Source organism: Elephantulus edwardii, unplaced genomic scaffold, assembly GCF_000299155.1.
Source record: "Elephantulus edwardii isolate Elephantulus edwardi_28Jun2011 unplaced genomic scaffold, EleEdw1.0 scaffold00170, whole genome shotgun sequence".
Taxonomy (NCBI): domain Eukaryota; kingdom Metazoa; phylum Chordata; class Mammalia; order Macroscelidea; family Macroscelididae; genus Elephantulus; species Elephantulus edwardii.
The window spans coordinates 6,188,688-6,209,819 of NW_006399920.1; the positions used below are offsets into that span (position 1 = coordinate 6,188,688).

The 21,132-nt window shown below is 44.2% G+C and overlaps 1 protein-coding gene across 1 annotated transcript in view; it reads right to left on the reverse strand.

Moving 5' to 3' along the window:
- The window catches only part of CCDC6 (coiled-coil domain containing 6), a 135,647-nt gene extending 121,785 nt beyond the window's left edge, over positions 1 to 13,862 (reverse strand). The window contains exon 1 of the mRNA XM_006895586.1: positions 13,322 to 13,862. Within this exon, the coding sequence (XP_006895648.1) occupies positions 13,322 to 13,630 (309 nt within the window). The 5' untranslated portion in view covers positions 13,631 to 13,862. The remainder of the gene's footprint in view (positions 1 to 13,321) is intronic.
- Between the last annotated feature and the right edge of the window lie 7,270 nt (positions 13,863 to 21,132).

The following is a 21,132-nucleotide window of genomic DNA, read 5'->3' on the forward strand; positions in this document are numbered from 1 at the left end:
CTGTTTGTTTTGTTGGCAGACCATTGGCAGACATTCAATACTCTTCTCCAGCACCACAGCTCAAAGGCATCAATTCTCCTTTTGTCCTCCCTAGTCATTGTCCAGCTCTCTGATGCATAACAAGTGACTGCAAAGACCATAGCCTGTATCAGACGCACCTTACATCAATGATTAGACCAGTAAATTCATCGAGGTAATAATTTGTTAAATTTACTGTATATATTGTTAATTAAGAGCTGATAAGAAGTAAACCTGTAAACCTGGGTACCTTTCAAAATCATTTCAGATGCCGCTGAAAACAGAAAGGCCGGCAGTTCGAGCCCATCAGCACAGGAAAAAGACCTTACTATCTGCTCCATTCCCTACTGCGGCCTAGAAAGTCCCAGAGCAGTTCTCCTCTATCACATGGGGTCCCCAAGAGGCAAAATAAAGTCACAGCACCTAACACCTGCACCACAATAACCTGTTAAAGGCTACCTCAAAGGGGTCGTTATATGCCAGCCACTGTGCAAGGCACCAGCATACCAGCTGCCGACACTCAAATCCCCCTCTCCACTTCCTGCAATCGTCTAGGCATTAATCTGTCTCCCTGTATCTCATTTCTTCATCTGTGACACAGAGATAACAAAGAGTTTGTAGATTAAACCCCTAACTATACATAAATCACTTATTTCTACACCAGGCACATAGTAATACTGCAATACATGAATAATATTGCCATTGACATAAGATACTCTTAGAGATGATAAATAACAAAATCCCTATTTTCAAATAGTTTGGAGGGGAACACAACTACACGCCTTCATCAAGCAGCTATGCAGTCTTCTAAATGTAGTAATGTTTCCACTGTTCCCTATCCCTCACCCCAGTCAGTCCACAGAGAAAAAAACCTAGAAATCAAGCCCACCACAGACGGCTTGATCTTCCCAGTCTCCTCCCACCTTCCCCTGGATTAACGCCAAATTTATCTTTCAGGTTTCAGCTTCAAAACCATGTCCTTCCAGAGTCCCCCTAGACTGGTTCAGGGGCCCTGCTACAACTCCCAGAGTCTCACTCCAGTTGTTATGTCTGGCACACTGCCTGGCACACAACAAATAATTAATGTATTTGCTGAAAACATCCACCGACAGTCAGATCCTTTCTAAACAGAGAGTTTACCATATATACAGGAGCTCTGGTAGCCTAGTGCTAAGCAGCACACAATTCAAATCCAACAGGGACTCTGTGGAAAAAGGTTGGACAATCTTCTTAAATGTTTCTGAAAACCCACCAGAGTCAGCTACTATGGGTCGGTTCCAACTTGACAGTACACAACAACAACCGTAAATACAAAGGAAGACTCATTTCCAATCTGAATTAAGGGGAGGAAAGGGAGGTGTCCACATGGCTCTGTTAGAGCAGAAGTGACAATGTTCTGGGGTACACTGGGCAGGGTATAGGCATGGAGTGGGCACCTGTGGGTTGAAAGCACAGACCAGGCTCTGATGCCAGAGGGCAATGGGCCAGAAAGGGAGTGCAGACTAAGCCCTACACGATGAAGGTGCCCTCTCCATCACTGCTTCCTTTTCAAGACAAGTATTCTGCTGCCTTGGAAACACTCCCTTAGGCCTGGCATTTTGGGAATTTGCTGTGTAATGGGACAGCCTGAACTAACTGAGCAACAGAACTGTACAGAAACCACGAGGAAAATGCACACAAGAAGATAATGACAGAACCACCCCCAAATTAATTTATGTCCCCACACCAAGAGCCAATGAACCCTTGTATAAACTCTGAAGCAAGATCTGGATTCAGACCCCACGCCTGTATACCTCAAGGCAAGCTACGTAACCTCTTTCGGTGTAAATCCACAATTCTGTAGCTAGGGATAGCAATAGTCGCACAGAATACACAACACTGTGGGGAGAATTAAATTAGGGATGTGTGCAAAGCTCTTCCTAGGGCCTAGCTCATAAATACTTGACCAACACTAGCCATTATCACAGCAACACAAAACTATATGTGGAAGTAAGACAATGCTGGTGAGTAAAGGATTGTTACTTACGTCAAGCTTTTATTTCCCCAAGCTTCCTTAAATTATGATTAAACATGCTTTCAAGTTAAACATTTACATTTCATTTTTAATAAAATAAATAGAAGCATTTCCACTAAGTATTAAATGCCAATCTTTCCTGAACAACACACCCTCACTGTTCATTCAGAATTTTCCACGTCCAGGGGCTTTCTCTAAATACAAATTAGGGCAAAGAGTGCCAAACCTGCAGCTGGGCAGGGGGCAGTGGATTCTTTCTACATATTTATTGATAACCTGATGTGAGGCAGCAAATAGGTAATAATAACTCAGGTTAGGAGAAGATACCAATGGGACTATTATTGAAATGCCTTGAATCCAAATTCACAGCTTCAGTGCCAGGACAATTAAAAGCAGCCAGTCACTTCTGTAGGAAGCTCTGGTCAGAAGCCATGCTGCAGTCTCAGAGGTTCAAGTTCGAATCCACCAGCTGCCCCCTGGAAGAAGGCTGTGCAATCTCCTCCCATGTGACTAACTGTCTCTGAAACCAACTGGCGGGTCAGCTGTGGGTCAGTTCAGATTTGATGCCACACAACAACAGCCACTACTTAAGTTTTTCTTTTTAAGAAAAAAAGATTTTTTTTTTCCTTCTTCCCTCTAAGTCACTGGGACTGGTGGGTACCTAAAGTTATTTCTCTCGGTACTTAAAAGTATTTCTAGATGATGATATGCATTAAAGGTCCAAAGAATGTGAAATGGTTAATACCATTTCCAAACCAGAAGGCCTGTTACTAGGCAGAGATCTGCACCCAGAGTAGCATAAACCTATCCTCTATGACCATACACTCAAAATTTATTCTTGTTTAACATTAAATGCAGCCAGCTGATTTTTTTTTCTTGCTCAAATTTTAGTTTCTTAGTAATCTAGAGCTACTAAATGAAGCAGACACAATGTTTTGACTCTCAGCAAATGCCTTTGTTTAGATAAATTAAGGCCTGTCTAGTGAAAAAAACAAGAGGAGAAAAGAACTAAAACAAGCAACAAATTGTAATAGAATAAAAGTTTTCATTTAAGTTGATATATTAGGACAATTGGGGGGGGGAACTCCACTTACATGCAGATAATTTCATAAGACAAAAAGCTCTATATTAAACACCAAGTAACATTTTTCTAATGTGTCTAATTTAACCCTTCTGAGTCAGTATCCCAAAGATTACAGGACAAAAGATTCAAAGTGATCATTTATGAAAGCAACACAGAAGTGTTTAGTCCAGGTACTAGATTTCTAAGAACTTCAGAAATTAAGATTTGAACCCTAATCCACACCGCACTCATTCTCACACTTCCTCTCTATGGAAAACTTTTTTGAATCATGGCCTGTGTCAGGCTGGATATTCCAACTCTGCTCCTCAGTACCAAGTGGCCTCATTTGATCCTCGGTGTCCTGAGATGCCCTCCCGGGTATTAACTAGACCACTCTGGACATATACCTGGCGCCTTCCAAGGCCGGCTGGATATGGAACAGATGAGTATAAGATTACTATGCCAATCAACACTGCTCCCTTTTTTCTATTTTTCCCCTCTTAAAAAAGGGGGAATTTTAAATAGTCCGTAACATTTCTAATTAATCTTCATGTAAGAAGTCTTTGTTTTCACATAGTTCCTGGATTAACACTTAGGAAAATCAATCCATCCAATAATATTCCATGAACAGAACATGGGTGGGCCCCAAAGCCTAACATGAAGAGAGAATTACCACCCAACAATTTCAACCTCCTGACAGATGCAGAAACTGGAATTAAAGTATCAACAGCATTTCTTTTCAATCATCACCAAAGAAAAAGGGAAATGAAAAGCAAACCATCTTTCTGTGCTACCTCGGCATGGACCAGATGAACAACCATTCTCCCCTCATTTGTCTTACAAAATAAACTACCAGCTAATTAAATTGTGAGCGAATATGACTGTGAAAAGGCATGGTGTGGCGGAGGCACCTGCCCTCCTGGTCTAACAAGAAGAATCTTCAGCATCATCAACAGACGCAGGCGGATTCCTAGGAGGTGGAGGTCAGACACAACCTCTCTATCTTTCCACCAGTTCTAAGTGTCCCTGCTATAGCGCCCTCTACTAATCAGCTGGGTTCACTCATTCCTTCCTTTACAATGGCCTGTAGAACTCAGTATTCATGACTGTGGGGTTTATTGGGGATATAATAGGTCACAGGATGCTCTGGTGGCCTAGTGGGTAAGGAGTCATGCTGCCAACCCAAAGGCATGTGGTTCAAATCCACTAGGTGCTCCCCAGGGTGGAAAATATGAGCAATCATTTCTAGTGTGGTTTACAGCCTCGGAAAAATCTGCAAGAAGATCTCTGCCTTTGTTAGGCCAAGTGTTAAAAAGCTTTCCAAATTCACCAGTAAGTGTCGAGGGGCATTCTTCTCTAACTAGCCTCCTGCCTACAAGGAACTCGGTTCTCTCACTCCCTGGGCCAGCAAGCCCGTCACTCCCTCCACCGACTGCCAGTCTCCTGGTCCTGTCACCACTTGCCTGCCACTGTCTCTCACGTTTTATACTATATCTCCAGCTCAGATCCACAATCAGCACTCATGGTAGCAGCAGTCAAGAAATATAAAGACATGGTGCATTTGGAAAACTGCTGTCAAACACTTGGCCAAAGTGGCAAAGGATGCTCATTTAAAGACTAAGGTGCTCCTTAATCAAGACAGTTTTTTCTTCCCCCTAATTGCTTCCTATGCATTTGCAAGTTGGATAATGATAAGAAGGAAAGAAGACTCAGTATCTTCCAATCTGGCGTTGCAGGAGAGTACGGAGTATCCCATGGACAGCCAAAAGAACAAAAGTTTCTCTTGGAGGAAGTGCACCTGGGGTGCTCCTTACAGACAAGGCTCCTGCAAGTTTGTCTCACATACTTCGGGCATGTTGTTAGGAGGGACCAGTCCTTGGAAAAAGACATCATGCTTGGAAAGGTGGAGGGTCAGAGAAAGAGAGGAAGACCCTCAACAAAATGACACAGTGATTGACACAATGACTGTAACAATGGAAGTGAGCTCTCTGAAGGCAAGGACGGGGCAGGAGAGGGCTGCCATCAGTGTAGCCAACTTGATGGCCCCCCAAAACCACCGTCAGTGCTATGTATCACTCACTCCCTCAGCCTCTCTGTCTCCCAGGCCCAGGAGGCTCCCAGCATGAGAATCCTGGATCCAGCAGTCATGCTTTGCTATGTCCTCCTTTCTGCCTCCAGGATGGTAAAACTGACCAATCTCAAGAGGCTTTCATATACATTATTTGTACAGTTTCATACACGTTTATGTTGCTTGTGAAGAATACTGAATATACCACAGACTCCCAGAACAACAAACAAATTAGCCTTCCATGAAGTGCATGCAGCCAGAATGCTCTAGCTAGAAGCGATCATGATAACTTTGTCTCATGTACTTCAGACATGGTAATAGGAAAAATCAGCCCTGGAGAAGGACATCATGCTCCGTAAAGTAGAAGACTGGTGAAAAGGAGGGAAGGCCCTCAACAAGATGCACTGACATAGTCACTGCGACAGATGGACGAAAACAGTTGGTGCTTTATTCTGCTCACCACCACCTACCACCACCGCCATCCCACAAGGCTGCATCAATGCAGGGTTGAAGACAGGGGGTTGTACATCATCAAGCGGAAACTGACTCACAGCTGACCATCCAGCAGGTTTTCAGAGGCACAGGAGACTGTCCTTCCTTTTCCCTCGGAGCAGCTCGTGGATTCAAACTGCAAGCCTTTGGGATAGTGGCACAGCTTCTTAGCACTAGGCCACCAGAGCTCCCTGGAAGACAGGGAGATGGCTGGACACACACACTGCCTTCTCTGGGGGATTACAAAGATTACCAGAAGCTACTTCACCAGGCCTTTTCTCTAAGGTGCCTCTAGGCAGGCTCATGGCACCGCAGCCTTGGCTAGTAGTCAAGTGCTCTGTATCACCCAGTCTACCATGGCACATAGGAGGTTTTCTGCAAGCACGGGGATGCGGAAGCTTGATTTTCAAGTTGCAGTTACCTTATGTGTTGCCTGCAACGAGGTGAACTGCTAACCCACAGGCGGTTCATCTCTGGAAGTCAGAATCCAGCACAGGCTCCTCAGAAGAAAGGTCAACAGTCTCCACCTCACATAATTCACAGCCTCAGAAACTTGGTGAAGGGCCACTATGAGTCAGAACCAAGTCAACGTGCAGAGGGCTTGTCGAGTTACTGTGAATTACAGAGGAGGCAAAGGAGAGCTCTGGTGACAGAGTGCATAGCAAGCTGCTCTCCAATTCCAAAGAGCAATGGTTTGAACCCACCAGCTGCTTCTCAAGAGAGGACACCAGGGAGCTCTGGGGGGTCTAGTGGCAAGAAGCTGCACTGTAATCCCTGAGGTACACAGCTCAAATCCACCAGATACTCTGCTGAAGAAGGGACAATCTCCTCCTGTTACCAGTCAGATCTGATTTGACAGTTCACACACAAAATAATAAAAATTTTTTTTTAAAAAAAAGAGAGGACACATGGGTGGTCTCCCAGCCCAAGAGCTCATCACCATGAGTCACAATCAACTTGATGACAGCAAATGTGTTTTTGGTTCTGAGTAGGCAAGGCGGGGTGTGTGTGGGATGTGTCACAGAAATTTTTCTAACATTAAACAAATGAATATAATAATAAAGTTTATTAAGCTACACCCCCTACAATAGATCTAAAAAAAAAAAATCCTGTTAGAATCAATTCAGGAACCAAAATTAAGGGAGAAGATTATTTCATCAATTAAATTGTTGACACTTTTAACATTCTCTCCTTAAAGAAAGGCCTCACAAAAAATAATAAAAATTTGCTGGCAATTTACTGGTATTAGCGCTGGAATAAAATTCACAGTTGTGGGTATTACAGCCATAAAGATAAGAAACCTTGACAATCTTGGAGAAGTAGAAAGAGTCTGCAGTGTAACACTTCTCATAGATCCTGGCAATTAGAAGTATTTTCCAGAGCATTAGCTTCCCTGTCAAGAAAATTTCAACTACCACCAGACTGAGCCTGGGAACAGGTACTTTGCCAGCACTGACTAGAATTCAGTATCTCTAAAAGAAAGTGTACTGTGACTAAAAACAAAAAGTAACACCTACCTACTAGGGGAAATGTATTCGGAGGAGACTGCAAGAAAGATTCCTGTTATTCACCTGACTGCAAATTTAAAGCCTGGATTAGCATTTCTAAGTCTAGATATAATTATTACTTTAAGGCATAATTAAAATGTTTTTTTTCAAACCCAGAATGCAAATACAGTGTGTTTACTTTATGACCCACGCTCCGCTCTCCAAGCCATGCTCTGACAGCTACAAGGATCAGCAAATCTCACGACCTTGCCCCAGAGTTTCAGAAAACCTACAGCTGTATTGATGTACCCCTTCATTTTCCATACTTTTTTCCCTCCAGAGGCAGAGACTAGTATTTCAGTATTAACGAAGACACAGAAAAAGCTTGAATTTATCTAGTACTGTCACTAAAATCAAGGTAACAAATGTGCAACTTCCAACAGGACCACTTATCTTCCTAATGTTTGAATGATGAGCCAAATTATATTTTTTCCCCTTTCAGAGGTTAACTGTATCATGCATGTGTAGTGACATGCTACAAGGTAGCCTGCACTACCACTCAGGAATAGAAACAAGGGCACACATTAATGGCTCAAGTCCACCAAAGTATACAGTGTATCCATTCACCTTGATGTCTAACCAACATTGGTGCTGCTGCTGATTCCTACTGTTGAGGATCTGGGCAGCAAAGTGGTCCTAGTGGATTAAAATATAGGAAATAGTATCTGCATCCTTACTCCAGTAAACCAAGTCTTCCCAATTATCTCCAGAGGCAACTTAATAGATCTGTCAAATCTACTGCCTTCTAGACACAACACAATTGACAAATCTACCAGGGGACACCTGTGAGACAAAGGAGTAAGTTAACAGATGGGAACTATGAGACCTCATCAGTAGACATGTAACCCAAAGCATGGCTGAGGAAGTGGCCATCCCAAGGTAAGCTGGGTGGAACTACAGTCAGTGCAACCTACTTGGATTTACAAAGTAGGAGGGAAGGAAGGCAAGAAAAAAGCACTTAAGGCTAGACATAGTCTTAAAAGAACTAGGGAAACCTAGAGAGTTTTCTGGTTTCTGAGGTAAGAGCTCTGGCGGCCTAGGGGTAAACAGCTACACTGCCAACCCAAAGGCACACAGCTTGAATCCACCAGTTCTTCTACAGAATAAAGGAGAGCAACTGCCTCTCACTCAATTCACTGCCTCTGAAAACCCACTAGAGGGTCAGCTGTGGTCGGTTCCAACTAGACATAGAAAATAAAAAAGGTGTACAGCAAAGCAAGCAAAGGCCAGATCATGTGTATGTACTAAGCCACTAAGTTTACCTTGACCCAGAGGGTTAAAGAAGTACTATGGATTTTTGCTTTTTTATTTCCCTTTTATTTTTTTTAATTCATTTTAATGAAAGTTTACAGAGACTTTGGATTTCCCATTTACTACTTGTTGCACTTTTCTCTATGCCCGCCCCCCAATTTGCTCTAGTCTTTGAAAAGTAAAAGAAAAATTCTTTCATTGTTATACAATCTTTCCCCTCAAGTCCACTCCACTATGCAGCCTTCATTCTGGACTCCTGTCATGACAATACCTAATCATATATATCCCTTTTAAACAGTTCTCTCCCTCATCTGTTTCAAAGCAGTATACGTTATTTATCCCCTCTTTCTCTGTCTCCCCTCAGCCCCGATGTCAGTCCCGTTTTACAACAGTGACACTATGAAATATTTGTCCTTTTGTGCTGAGATAATTCACTCAGCATAATGTCCTCCAAGGTCACCCATTTTGTATAATATTTCATGAGTTCTTTGTTTTTCAATGCAGCATAGTATTCCATTGTGTGAATATACCAGAGCTTTTCTATCAACTTGTTTGTTGATGGGCACTTGGGTTGTTTCCAGCTCTTTGCTACTGTGAACAAAGCTGTAATAAACCTGAGTGTGCATATATCTGCTTGGGTGGCAGTTGTGGTTTCTTTGGGTGTATTTCCAGTAGTGGAAGGAATTTTACTTTTAAGACCAGACACCCTAGTCTTGAATGGGAGACACTAAAATCTGGGTATAGGTGACTGTAAACTTTCTCACACTTCTAGCAAAAAAAAAAAATCAGTACGTTAATACATTGTAAACGATTGTCAAAACTCCGTCTACTTCCCCCTCCCTTTTTCAATTAAGCACATTACATGAAATACACACAAAAGTATCTATAAATTGGAGAAACTCTTAACTTTGCAAATAGATCTTTTAGAAAATGGCTGGTGTACAATTATACCTAGTAGATCATACTCTTCCCAAAGTCATGTACAAAAGTTTGGTGCTCCCTTTAAAAACAAACAAAAAAACACCCCACACAACAACACACCCCACACCTTGCCACATGGGCAATGTCAATAAGATAGCTTCAATTTCTATAAAAAATGGGAGTTTTAAAAATGGAAAATAGTATTTCCAGCATCCAGGGTAAATAGTCCAAAATATTCCAACATTTAACTACATGGCAGCTTTTGTTAATGTTCACAGAACCATTGTATCATTGATGCTTAAATTAATCAAGCTTTCTAATCATGTCATCTGTATTCTACTCATTGCCATCAAGTAAGAACTGGCTTATAGCTGACCCTGCCTCTGGTTTCTGAGACTGAAAATGCCATACTGACATGGTTTTCTATTGTAACTTCAAGATGTCTTTGTATTTCTGTTATTTCCCTAATTTCTATGATGAAAAGGTAACTATCAACAGGAAAAGGTAGTCAAAACCTGGTGACTTCTTACAGGCCTTCATTTCCCAACTTACACTGACTTTCTGAAGCACTCACTCATCACAGAGATCCATGCAGTCCCATCAGAGGTGTGAGCCCTGCTTATTCTCAGCACAGCAGCCCCTAGTCAAGAACTCTGAAGCCCTCCCGTTGATGCCCACCACTGCATTTCCTCATCTGCTAGAAGACCATCACTCCTCACCATTTCTCACTACAACGAATCAGACAATCTCAAACAGCATTCTCACCCCACATTTCAAGCCACACTGATCTGGCCCATTATCTACAAACTATTCCAATACGTATGATGGAGGGGGGAGCAAGAAATCTGACCCAAAAAGTGAATGGGCACTTGTTTTTGTTTCTTTCCCCCACACCAAAGGATGATCTATAATAACTGCTGATTTGCTTACTGGCTGAAATTGGCTAACCACTCTACCTAAACCCCCAAGGAAAATGTACTCAGGACAAGTTACAGCTGCAGGCAAAGGGGAGGTATAGATGCAGAGATTCTTCCCCATAGATTATGGATACATCTATCACCTAGATGATCTGTGAGCTCAGACCATGAAACCAGTCCTTGAATAAACGGGGAGCCTGATCCAGGACAGGCATTCATATACCCAAACATACAGGTGAGACTCGACATTAGAGCTACTGTTGGCCTTCTGATTTGGCCAAATAAAAGAGAGCCTTTTCTTCTCCAGAGTGTGGCTGGGCATGTTCAGAAGTACGGAAAGGTACCCATAATCACCTCAAAAACTGGAAAGTTAAAAACTGGAGGAACTCAGGGCTAAGAATCTGAAAGGCAGGTATTAAGAGTAGGGCACTGTCTTCCTTTTCAATGAACTGAAACAGAAAAAAAAAATCCAGTAAGATCTTCATTTCATTAAGTATCTAGGCACTGACAAACTTCCTAGGCAGCTATAAGAAAAGGCAATATTCAAGGCAGAGTGTTCACACATGCTGCATTTAACTCTGACAAACATCTATGGGCTCCTTACACAGACCCATTTCATGGGGCCACAGGTATTTCTTCTTCCAAATTACACATCTGAAAGGTCAAAGTCACATCAACACAATCTAGATCCTAGGTCAATGAAGGAAATGGTCAAACTCTTTATCATCATATAGCTCCTTAACACGAGCCAAGTATCACATCTCTACTCATTGGTGTCCAGCTGGAACCAATTCATAAGTGACCCGTCAGCAGATTTTTAGCGGCTGTAAATCACAGCGGGGAAGACTGCCCATCTTTCTCCTATGCAGCAGCTGGTGGAGTCGAACCAACTGCTTTTGCACAATTCTTCACTTGTTAGGCCACCAGAGCTACCCGGAGTAGGGGGGCAAGTATTAGATGTAGTAAATTCAACTACTTTTGTCTTTCTGAATATATTAATCAGACATTAGAAAATAACTGAGCAGATTCCGGCACTTGTAGGCTGTCAACTAAAAACAATTTTTACCTTTTAAGGGCCACTTTGCAAAGTATATCTGGTTGAATTTCAGGTTTAGTTGAGCGTAAGGACTAAGAAATTAAAGCCATTGCATTAGACACTGCTCAAGCCAAATGTTGAAAAGGCTCTGATCTTATTATACATGACAAAAAAACATTATTTGTTCATGCAAAGTCAACGTGCTTGTGTACAACTTACTGACCTACCCACAATCCGGCCAAGGTGTTGAACAGATGACCCTTTCACAGTCCCTCTACCTACCCCCATTCCTCCCTCCCACACAAACAAAAACAGCCTAAACTGTGCACTGTATGTAAGAGGGTAGAGATTCAGTTTTCATATAAGTTTTACTACTTTCCAGTGGTTTAAATTCTCCAAGACATCAACCCTCTCATTTAAGAACTTGAGCCTTAAATACACTGCCTTCACTCCCTCCCTCAGGCGAACCATCTCTCAGTCAAAATACCCTGGGAAAGAGGCTTGGAAGCTGTCACTGCAAATTCCTTCCCCTTCACACCATAAGGGCACTTCAAGAACTTCAGAGTCTCGAGATGCATGAATGCTGCTCTCATGCCATCCAACAGGACCAAGTTTGCTTGAGGCTGGGCTGTGTCTTTCTACAGTCTCTTTTCTAATTAGGCTGCCAATCTACTGAAACTTTAGTGGCTATGGGTTTTCAAAAACAAATGGAGAGAGCCAACCAGACACACACACACTCCCCCCAACCCCTTTTCTCTCTCTCTCCCTCTTTCAGCATTAGAGGAAATGCATGGTCAACTCCTGTTCCAGACAAAAGAGTCATCTTCAGTGCCAGGATGTGACCTTTTATTCAAACCAAATCTATCCCGACCTGGAGATCCCTTCTCATCAGCTATGGGGCTGCTACGATGGCAATGGATCCCCTTGATTTCTTGACATTTTCTCTGCTCCTGGCTGGAACACTGTTTTGATCCGAATACCCTTGTCTGTATGGGGATTCTGCATGTTAATGATGTTAGCAAGCTGGCAAAGACGTTAGGTGAGAGCACAGACTGTACTTTCTCCAGTTATGTTTTGTCTCAGCACCCTGTGATATTTTTTTTTTTTCCTTCTTTTTCTTTGAACGCCTGTTACACTAGGAAAGAGACCTACAGACTTAATCTTCTCTTCTTCTGGGGTGCTTTAGAGTCAAGTGGAAACGTGTCTTTTCCCTCGAGTATCTAGACTCGGAGGCTAGAGAGCCCTAGACACAGCACCACCAATGAAGCAAAGACACGTACGTCTGCTTCAGCCAGAGTCACAGTCGCCACTCTTCAAGCCCTGTCTAGGCCGGAATAAGATGCTCCATCCACCACCCACCAAAAGACCTGGGCTTCCAACAGAGGTGTGTGCACCAGCTCCGGTACTCGCCCGTCTCACTTCACCTCCGGCCAGAAAACTCCACTTCCCGGATTCCCGGCCACGCTCTCCCACCCCCTCCCCGGGTGATCCAGCTAGCGCGGTCCAGATGCCAACTGAGTGCCCAGCCCAGCTACGCACCCCTCCCTGCACCCCATGCCAAGGCCCTGGAACCCGCCCTGGATGCCTCCCCACCCCCTAGTTGAGGGCTGCCTAGATTCTACACGCACCCCTTCAGGCGCGCTAGAACTGAAGAAAGTCTCACCCCGCCCCCCAGCCACGCCGCCGGCCTCCAGCCCTGCCTGGGAGCGACCCCCACCCCAGAAGCAGAAAGGAACGTAGGGGGGTTGCCCCTGGGCCCCTGGAGTCTTCCGCCGCGCTCGGCGACAGGCCTGGACCCCAAGGAGGGGACACCCACCCTCCTCCCCGCCCTCCCCCGGGGGCTGGCAGGTTCTCGGCTGGGAGCGTACTCCCCCTGCGGGTCCCCAGGAGCCTCAAGGAGTCCCAGCGAGTCCCGGGGCCGTCCCGGTCCGGGTGCAGCCTCTCCAGGGGCGGCGGGAGGTCGGCGCTGCGGCGCGCCCTCGGGGGGCACTCACGATGGTCACGCTGGCTTTGCGCAGGTCGCGATTCTCCTCCTGCAGCGCCTTGCACTTGAGTTTGTAGGTCTCCAGCTCGATCTTCAGCACCTTGTTCTCCTGCTGCAGGGAGGCCAGGCGGTTGGTGAGCTCCTCCAGGCGGAACGGCGAGATGACAATGCCCCCGGACTTCCCACCGCCGCTGCCTCCCCCGCCGCCACCGCCGCCGCCGCCGCCCGAGGTCGACGAGCAGGACGACTGCATGGCGGCCGAGCTGCCGCTGTTGCCCCCCGCCCCGTCTGTGTCGCTCTCGCTGGCGCTGTCCGCCATGGCCGCGGCAGGCTGGGGCAAGGAGGAGGAAGAGGAGCGGGAGGGAGGCGGCGGCGGCGGCGGCTGGGCTGCGAATGAGTGGGCGCCGGGCGAGCACAGGGGAGCGCCGAGCTGGGCGCCTGGCACCAAGGCGCAGACTCGGAGCGGCGGCGAGAGAAAGAGAGGGAGCTTCCCGCTGCCAAGGGACCTCCTCTGCCAGAGAACAGAGACCCCGCTCGGGCTCGGGCAGTATTGCACTGGGGCTCGCTCCAGCCGGGCCTGGCGCGCTCGCTAGGCCGCCCTGCAAAGCTGGTCGAGAGCTCGGGGACCCGCCCGCCACCGCACCGGGCGGGGAAGGCGCGGGCACGGCCGGGGGAGGGACGGAGGACGCCAGGCCAGCCTCCGCGCCACCGCTCGCCGGCCGCACGTGGTCCGGGGGAGGGCCTCCGGGCCCCCTGACCTCAGCCTGCGACCGCCCAGCCTCTTCCGGGCTCACGCCTGCCGGGGAGAGAAAGAAACCTAATGCCCTGCCGGCCTCGCAGGTGCCGGGGACACGTGGAAAGGTCAGCCGGACTCCAGCATCCCAGCCCGGCCGCGCGGGGGCCGCGTCTTCCGCCAGCTCCGCGTGCGCGTGTCTCCCTCTGGCTGTTTTACACGCACTCGCAGCCCGGGCGATTTCACCTTCCCAGTGAACAAAGTGCTTGCCTGGGAGGCTCAGGCTAGAGCTGGGAGAACAGAAAGTTCCACTCAAGGGCCCAGTGGGGCGAAATAGCAGCAGCCACAGGTTAACCTCGTTAAGAAGAGACAAAGCGTTCTCTTAAAAAACACACAGCGCTCGATTGTTTCAACAAGGTGCAACTTTTTTTTTTAACCCCTCATAGTACTAGCATCCATCATGCAATAGGATTAAGGCACTAACTTTATTTAATCCCAAACCAGAAAAACACTTCTTGTGTAGAAATTGAAACACATTTAAGAGGCAATTTTCCAAAGTCAGTGTAGATGTAATATATCCTGATTTTCAAAAACATGTCTTGGTCAAGTAATGATTCTGTTATCAATCTTTACTAATCTATCGTATTGTCCACTTCGCGAAAATTTTAATAGGGTCAAAATTGAAATGGAACCATAAAAACGCCTTTGATGAATAAAAATTAAAACCAAATATTTTTATTTTCCTGCTCCATCACTTACCCTCCCCCCTCCAAAAAAAAAAAAAAGAAATGCTGACAGGAAATTAGCCCAGCAGGTGAGAGGATTCTAAACACTTTACAGGCTTGACACAAAACAGCTTTCACTTATGGATAAAAAAATTGGAAAGTGAAACTGACCAGACAAGTTTTTTATCCAAGCTTAGTCAACGGAAGAATAAACACAGGGAAACAGAAAAAAGGGAGGAGGCGGAGGGGAAGCCTGGTTTAAAAAGAAAACAAAACAAAAAACACCTACTGTTTTGAACTTTTTGAAAGACTTCTAAAATGCTAGGAAGGATAAAGAAGTAGCTTAAGTGAAAAATATATTTTTTTTCCTTCTCCTTTATTATCTTGAAACCTAAATTTGATCTGCTGGTCGTTATTCAATGGCTAGTAGAAACTGGTAATAATAATATCTCGGAATAAACTCTAAAACTCCCAAGCGTTTCAAATGACATCATCTTTTACTAAAATGGCTGCTTCTAGCAGACAGCTCAGAAATGCCAAATGCAACTAAACCCTGAATTTCACATAGGGATTTTTCAGTTTAGTGCTAGAAGACTTTTGAATTTAGTGACTGTGGATGTGACTCAAAAAGGAGGTGGGGGCGTGGCTTTGTGCTTCAGAAGCTTAGAGCCAATATAAATTATTCTAAGGGATCCAGTTTCATTTTTACGGTATTATTCTTTATTTCCTTTCAACTTGTCCTTTTAGGGATCTGGAACATAAGATAAGCAGCTCCTTAAATTGGAAACGGCTTCTGGAAAACTCATTCACTGGCTTGGAGAAGTGGAAGAGTGTGGAGCTAGGAAGGAGTTAGGACCACAGGAGGAAACACAGATTTAACAGCATTCTTTCCACTTTATTCAGCACCTGATAGAATCTTAAGAGGGGTCTGGCTTCCATACTTCACAAGTGTCCATTGTTCCCCTATCCCGTAGGCTTCCCCATTTAGAGATTATTGCAACAGCAACATTCCTTTCAGGCGGAGCAGGGGGCAAATTGGCCTCTCTCTTAGCTTTATCGCCGACTAACCGCCTCGCAAAGGCTGCTTGACAGCTTAGAGTCAGCAGAGGGGTGGAGTTTGAAACGCTGGCCTTTCTTAAAGGGCCCACGTCATGGTAAGCTTAAGAATGTACCAGTCTTCAATAGGATTTGGAGGAAATCTGCATTTTGACATGGTGCTTGTAGGCAGTAATCGTGTTTAGGAGACTTTAGGGGGAAAGCCATCTTCTAAGGCTTCCCTGCTGACACAGATGGGAATAAACTGGAGAATATTTTTTTCAGCGTGGTTTTTATTGTTATTGCAAAGCAGAAGCATGTCTAATTTTCTACTTCTTGTAAAAGTGATTCCCCTTATAAACAGACCATTTATCACAACATTGGTTCAGTAATAGCATTACAATGGAAACACTAGTTACAAAACTAATAATATCATTCTAAAGCGTCTTCTTGGCTTTCTAGTGGAAATGAATTAGAAGAAGAAATGGTAGTGTGTGGTGCCTGGGGGAAGGAGGAGCAAATGGAGATAATCACCTCCACTAGAGAAGTAATAAAATTGAGCTTTTTCTTAAATTTGAGCTGCAAAAAATGTAGGGAGAAAAATATCAGAATCTTTCTCTGTCTGATACCATGTCTTTTTCAACTGTTTTCCAAAATGAAATAAAATAGTATTATAAATCATGGAGAAATTTTGGTGTTAAATTTAATTACTATAAAAATGTGCATATCGAGTTATACTAATGGCAGAGCAGGGTGCTTTCATTCAAACTTCAAGTGAATGTTGCTGTTGCAGCATTCTTCCTCATGGCTTTGAAAAGACTGGGGGCGAGCTAAGATGAACTCGCTATCAGAGTATCATAATCTGGACAATATGAGAGTGTGCTATTCCTTGAAAGAAAATTGATGTTGTTGTTGTTGTTAGGTGCCATCGAGTAAACCATATGAACAACAGATCTGAACCCTGTCCTATCTTGCGCCATCCTCACGCTTCCTGGCATATTAAAAGCCCATTGCAGCAGTCACTGTGTCGGTCTACCTGGTCATGTCCCTCTCCAAGGAAGAGTTGATAGACTTTATTTAAATGCACCTTTGATTCAGAGGCTGTATTTAGTCACTACATCTAATATATACTTTATCAAGTTCAACGCTAATTTACACTTTGAGAAACAATCACCAAAAAAGCCTCCACAAAACACACACACACACACACACACACACACACACAGGAAAAAACAAAAAAAACCCCTCCACCAAATCTATGGGGTCAGTATTAACTGCCCTAAGGTTGTGATTTTTTTTTTTTAATGAACCTTTACAGGGACTTTGGATTTCCATTCATTCATTGCTGCACCTTTCTCCCTGCCCACTTTTTTTTAAAAGAAAAAGAAAAATTCCTTCACTGTGATACAACCCCACCCCACCACCCCGCCTCCAGTCTACTGCATTATGCAGCCTTCATTCTGAACTCCTGTCATGACAATAATACCTAATCATATATCCCTTTTAAACAGTTCTGTCCCTCATCTGTTTCAATACAGCACGCATAATTTATCCCATCTTAGTCTCCCCCCAGCCTCAATGTCAGTCCCATTTTACAACAGTGGTACTATGCAATATTTGTCCTTTTGTGATTGAGATATTTCACTCAGCATAATGTCCTCCATTTTGTATAACATTTCATAAGTTCTTTGTTGTGTGACTATACCACAGCTTCTCTATCTATTCATTCGTTGTTGGCACTTAGGTTGTTTCCAACTCTTTGCTATTGTGAACAAAGCCACAATAAACATGAGTGTGCATATATCTGCTTGGGTGGCAGTTCTGGTTTCTTTAGGGTATATTCCCAGTAGTGGAGTTGCTGCGTCAAATTGTATTTCTATTTGCAACTTTTTGAGAATGTGCCATATAGCCTTCCCTAGTGGTTGCACCATTTTACACTCCCATGAACAGTGATTAAAGGTTCCAGTTTCTCCTCAAGGGTTGTGTTCTTTATGAGTGTCTGCTACGTCCTTGTCCTGTGGAGCAGCTGTGTTCTAACCACTAGCCTTCTGATTACCAGCCAAGTGCTTTAACCACTGTACTACAAGGGCAATTTATTGGCAGTTAACCCAAATACATACTCAAATGACATCAAGTTGAGTTTAACTCATGACGGCCCTCTTAGGCCTATATATCTCACCAGAAGCAGACCACATTTACACTTAAAAACCCCATCATGGAGTCCATTACAATTCATAACAACCCTCCCTGAGGTTTCCAGGTGGAATTCTTTTTTTTTATTGTGATCTATTAACAATCTGCGTTATGCAGATGACACAACCCTGCTTGCTGAAACTGAGGAGGACCTCATGCACTTGCTGCGAAGGGTCAGGGACTGCAGCCTTCAGTATGGACTGAGGCTCAATGTCAAGAACAAAGATTCTCACCACTGGACCAATTGGCAGCGTCAGGATGGATGGCGAAGAGATTGAGATTGTTCACAGCTTCAGTTTGCTCGGCTCCACAGTCAACACTCTTGGCACCAGCAGTCAGGAAATCAAACAGCATGTTGCGATGGAAAAGTCTGCTGTTAGGGACCTCTCTAAAGTACTCAGGAACAACGGTGTCTCTCTGGAGACTAAGGTGCTCCTGATACAGGCCATGGTATTTGCAATCGCTTGTTATGCATCAGAGAGTTGGACAATGACTAGGGAGGACAGAAGGAGAGTTGATGCTTTTGAGCTGTGGTGCTGGAGAAGAGTACTGAATGTACCATGGACTGCCAGGAAAACAAACAGATTCATCTTGGAGAGGATTAAACCAAGCTACTCCTTGGAGGCAAGGATTCTGGGGCAAGGATTCGTCTGACATACTTTGGACATGTTGCCAGGAGGGACGGGTCCTTGGAGAGGGACATCATGCTTGGGAGGGTGGAGGGACAGTGCAGGAGGGGAAGACCCTCTATGAGATGGATTGATTCGGTGACTGGGGTAATCGGGATGGGTGTGTCAGAGGCAGTGCAGTTGGCGCAGGATAGAGCAGGGTTTAGAGCTGTTGTGCATAGGGTCGCTATGAGTCGCAAACGACTCGACGGCACGTAACAACAACACAGAATCTTTTTACTCATATTTGAGGGGTTTATTAGGGAAAGGGGTTGTGGAAGTCAGGGTTTGGGGAAAAGTAAAGGATATTACACAGTAAATTCTTAACAGTAGGAGGAATTCTTATCTAGTAGAGCAACTAGTGGGTTTGAACGCCTTACCTTTCCGTTCAATTGACACTTAAGACAAGATAATTCTTTGTTGAAGGGGCCTGTCCTGTATATTATAGGATGTTTAGTAGAATCCTTATCATTTATTTACCTATTAGATGCCTAGTGGCAAGAAGCTGTGCTGCAATCCCAAACACTCATGGTTCAAATCCACCAGGAGCTTTGCGGGAGAAGGACAGGCAATGGGTCGAATCTGACTCCACAACACCCAAACAAGAAGATGCTTATACCACTACCCCAATTATGATAACTAAAAATGTTTTTAGAGTATTGTCAAATATTCCCTAGGGGATAAAATAGCTCCGAACAGAGAACCATTGATAGTAGAATGATTGCTTGTGCTGGACAGAGGCAGGCCCCGTTCAGAATGGCTCTGAAAAACCATTGGATTAAAAGCCGTTGGAAAGATGCATTGGTTAGATAACACAGAGTCATCAAGTGTCTCCCTCTCAGTTCAGAAACCAGGTTGAGACTTGATCTCAACTAGCCAGGAGAACTTGGGCTAGACCATCAGATCTACATCTCCTACTATATTGCACTTTGCAACCATCCTGTTTTTTTAACATATTCTTTCAATGTTTGTACTTATTCCCAAGCTTGGCCTCGCTCAGGCAATATCATCACTGAAAGATTAATTACGTATTTCATCTCTCCATTCTCCTTCGCTCAAAACTAGTTCATTATCAATGACAGGAACCAAAACCATCTCTACAAGCCACAGTCTAAAGAACTGTTATCACCTAAAGTAAATCAGAAAAGAATTAAATAACAATCTCAGTATGCATCAGGAGATTTGGCAGTACAGAAGATCTAAAAATTGTTTTGACACAGAGCTTCTAGAAATGCTGACCAGGAATTGTTTTTAAATCCCATTAAATACACAGCAGAGCTCTCCAGAAGCTAGAGGGAGTAGGGGGGAAATCTCTGGGTTTAAAAGCAAAAAGGAAAACTGGAAACAACCCAAATGTTTGGTGAGCTGTATAAATACACTCTATTATGCATTGGAATAATAAACAGCATTGAGTTGAATGAACCACACTCCATGAGTGAACCTTGAAGACATAATGGTAAGAAAATTAAGCCAGACACAGAAGAGTGTACATCATATGGTTCCATCTACATAAAGCTCAAAAATGGGCAAAATCTATGGCATGAGAAGTTAACTTAATAAATGATCCTTTGTTGTGAGGTGCTATTGAGTCAAATGACTGACTGAAACACTTTCCTGTCCTGTACCATCCTCGTTATTTTCTTCCATGTTTAAGCCCATTGCTGCAGTCATTGTGTTGATTCATCTCATGGAGAGTCTTCCTCTATTCCACTGACCCTCTATTTTTCCTAGCATGGTGTCTTTTTGCAAAGACTGACAAGTCCTGACAACATGCCCAAGCATATGAGATGAAGTTTCACCATCTTCATCTTCAAGAAGCGCCCTGGAAGCACTTCCTCCAAGACGCCGTGTACAATCCTCTTCACTGGCACTACAATTCAAAGGCATCGATGTGTGTGTGTGTGTGTGTGTGGGTCTGTCTGTCTGTCTGTCTGAGAGGAAAGGGCACTAGGATGTTTCTAGTAATGTCTTTGTGTTGTTTTCTTTAATCTGGGCACTTGTTTACACAGGTTGTGTTCACTTGTGAAAAGGTGTTTAATGTTATACTTGGGGTGCATGTACTTTTCTGTATGTATGTTGTGCTTCAATAAAATTGACAAACCAAAAAGGTGAGAATGCGGAGAAACAGAATGTTGAAAATTAGAGTACTAAACCCAAGAGCCAAAACTAGAGATCAGCATTGTGTGTATTGCTAACCACAGAGTTTGAGGCTCGCTAGCACATCAAGAACAGGACTCCATGCTTTAGAACCATACAAGGCAGGAAGTTCTGTCTTCAAGTCATTCATAACTCATGGAACTCTTCTAGGACAGGACAAAACTGGTCCTCTCTAGGACATTCAAGGAAGTCGATTGCCTCACCTTTACCTTAAAGTGGATTCAAATCATCCACCTTTCAGTTATCACCCCAAAGTTAATCTACTGCAGCACCAAGGTGCCTTAGGTTATAACTAAGATATTTTTTTAAA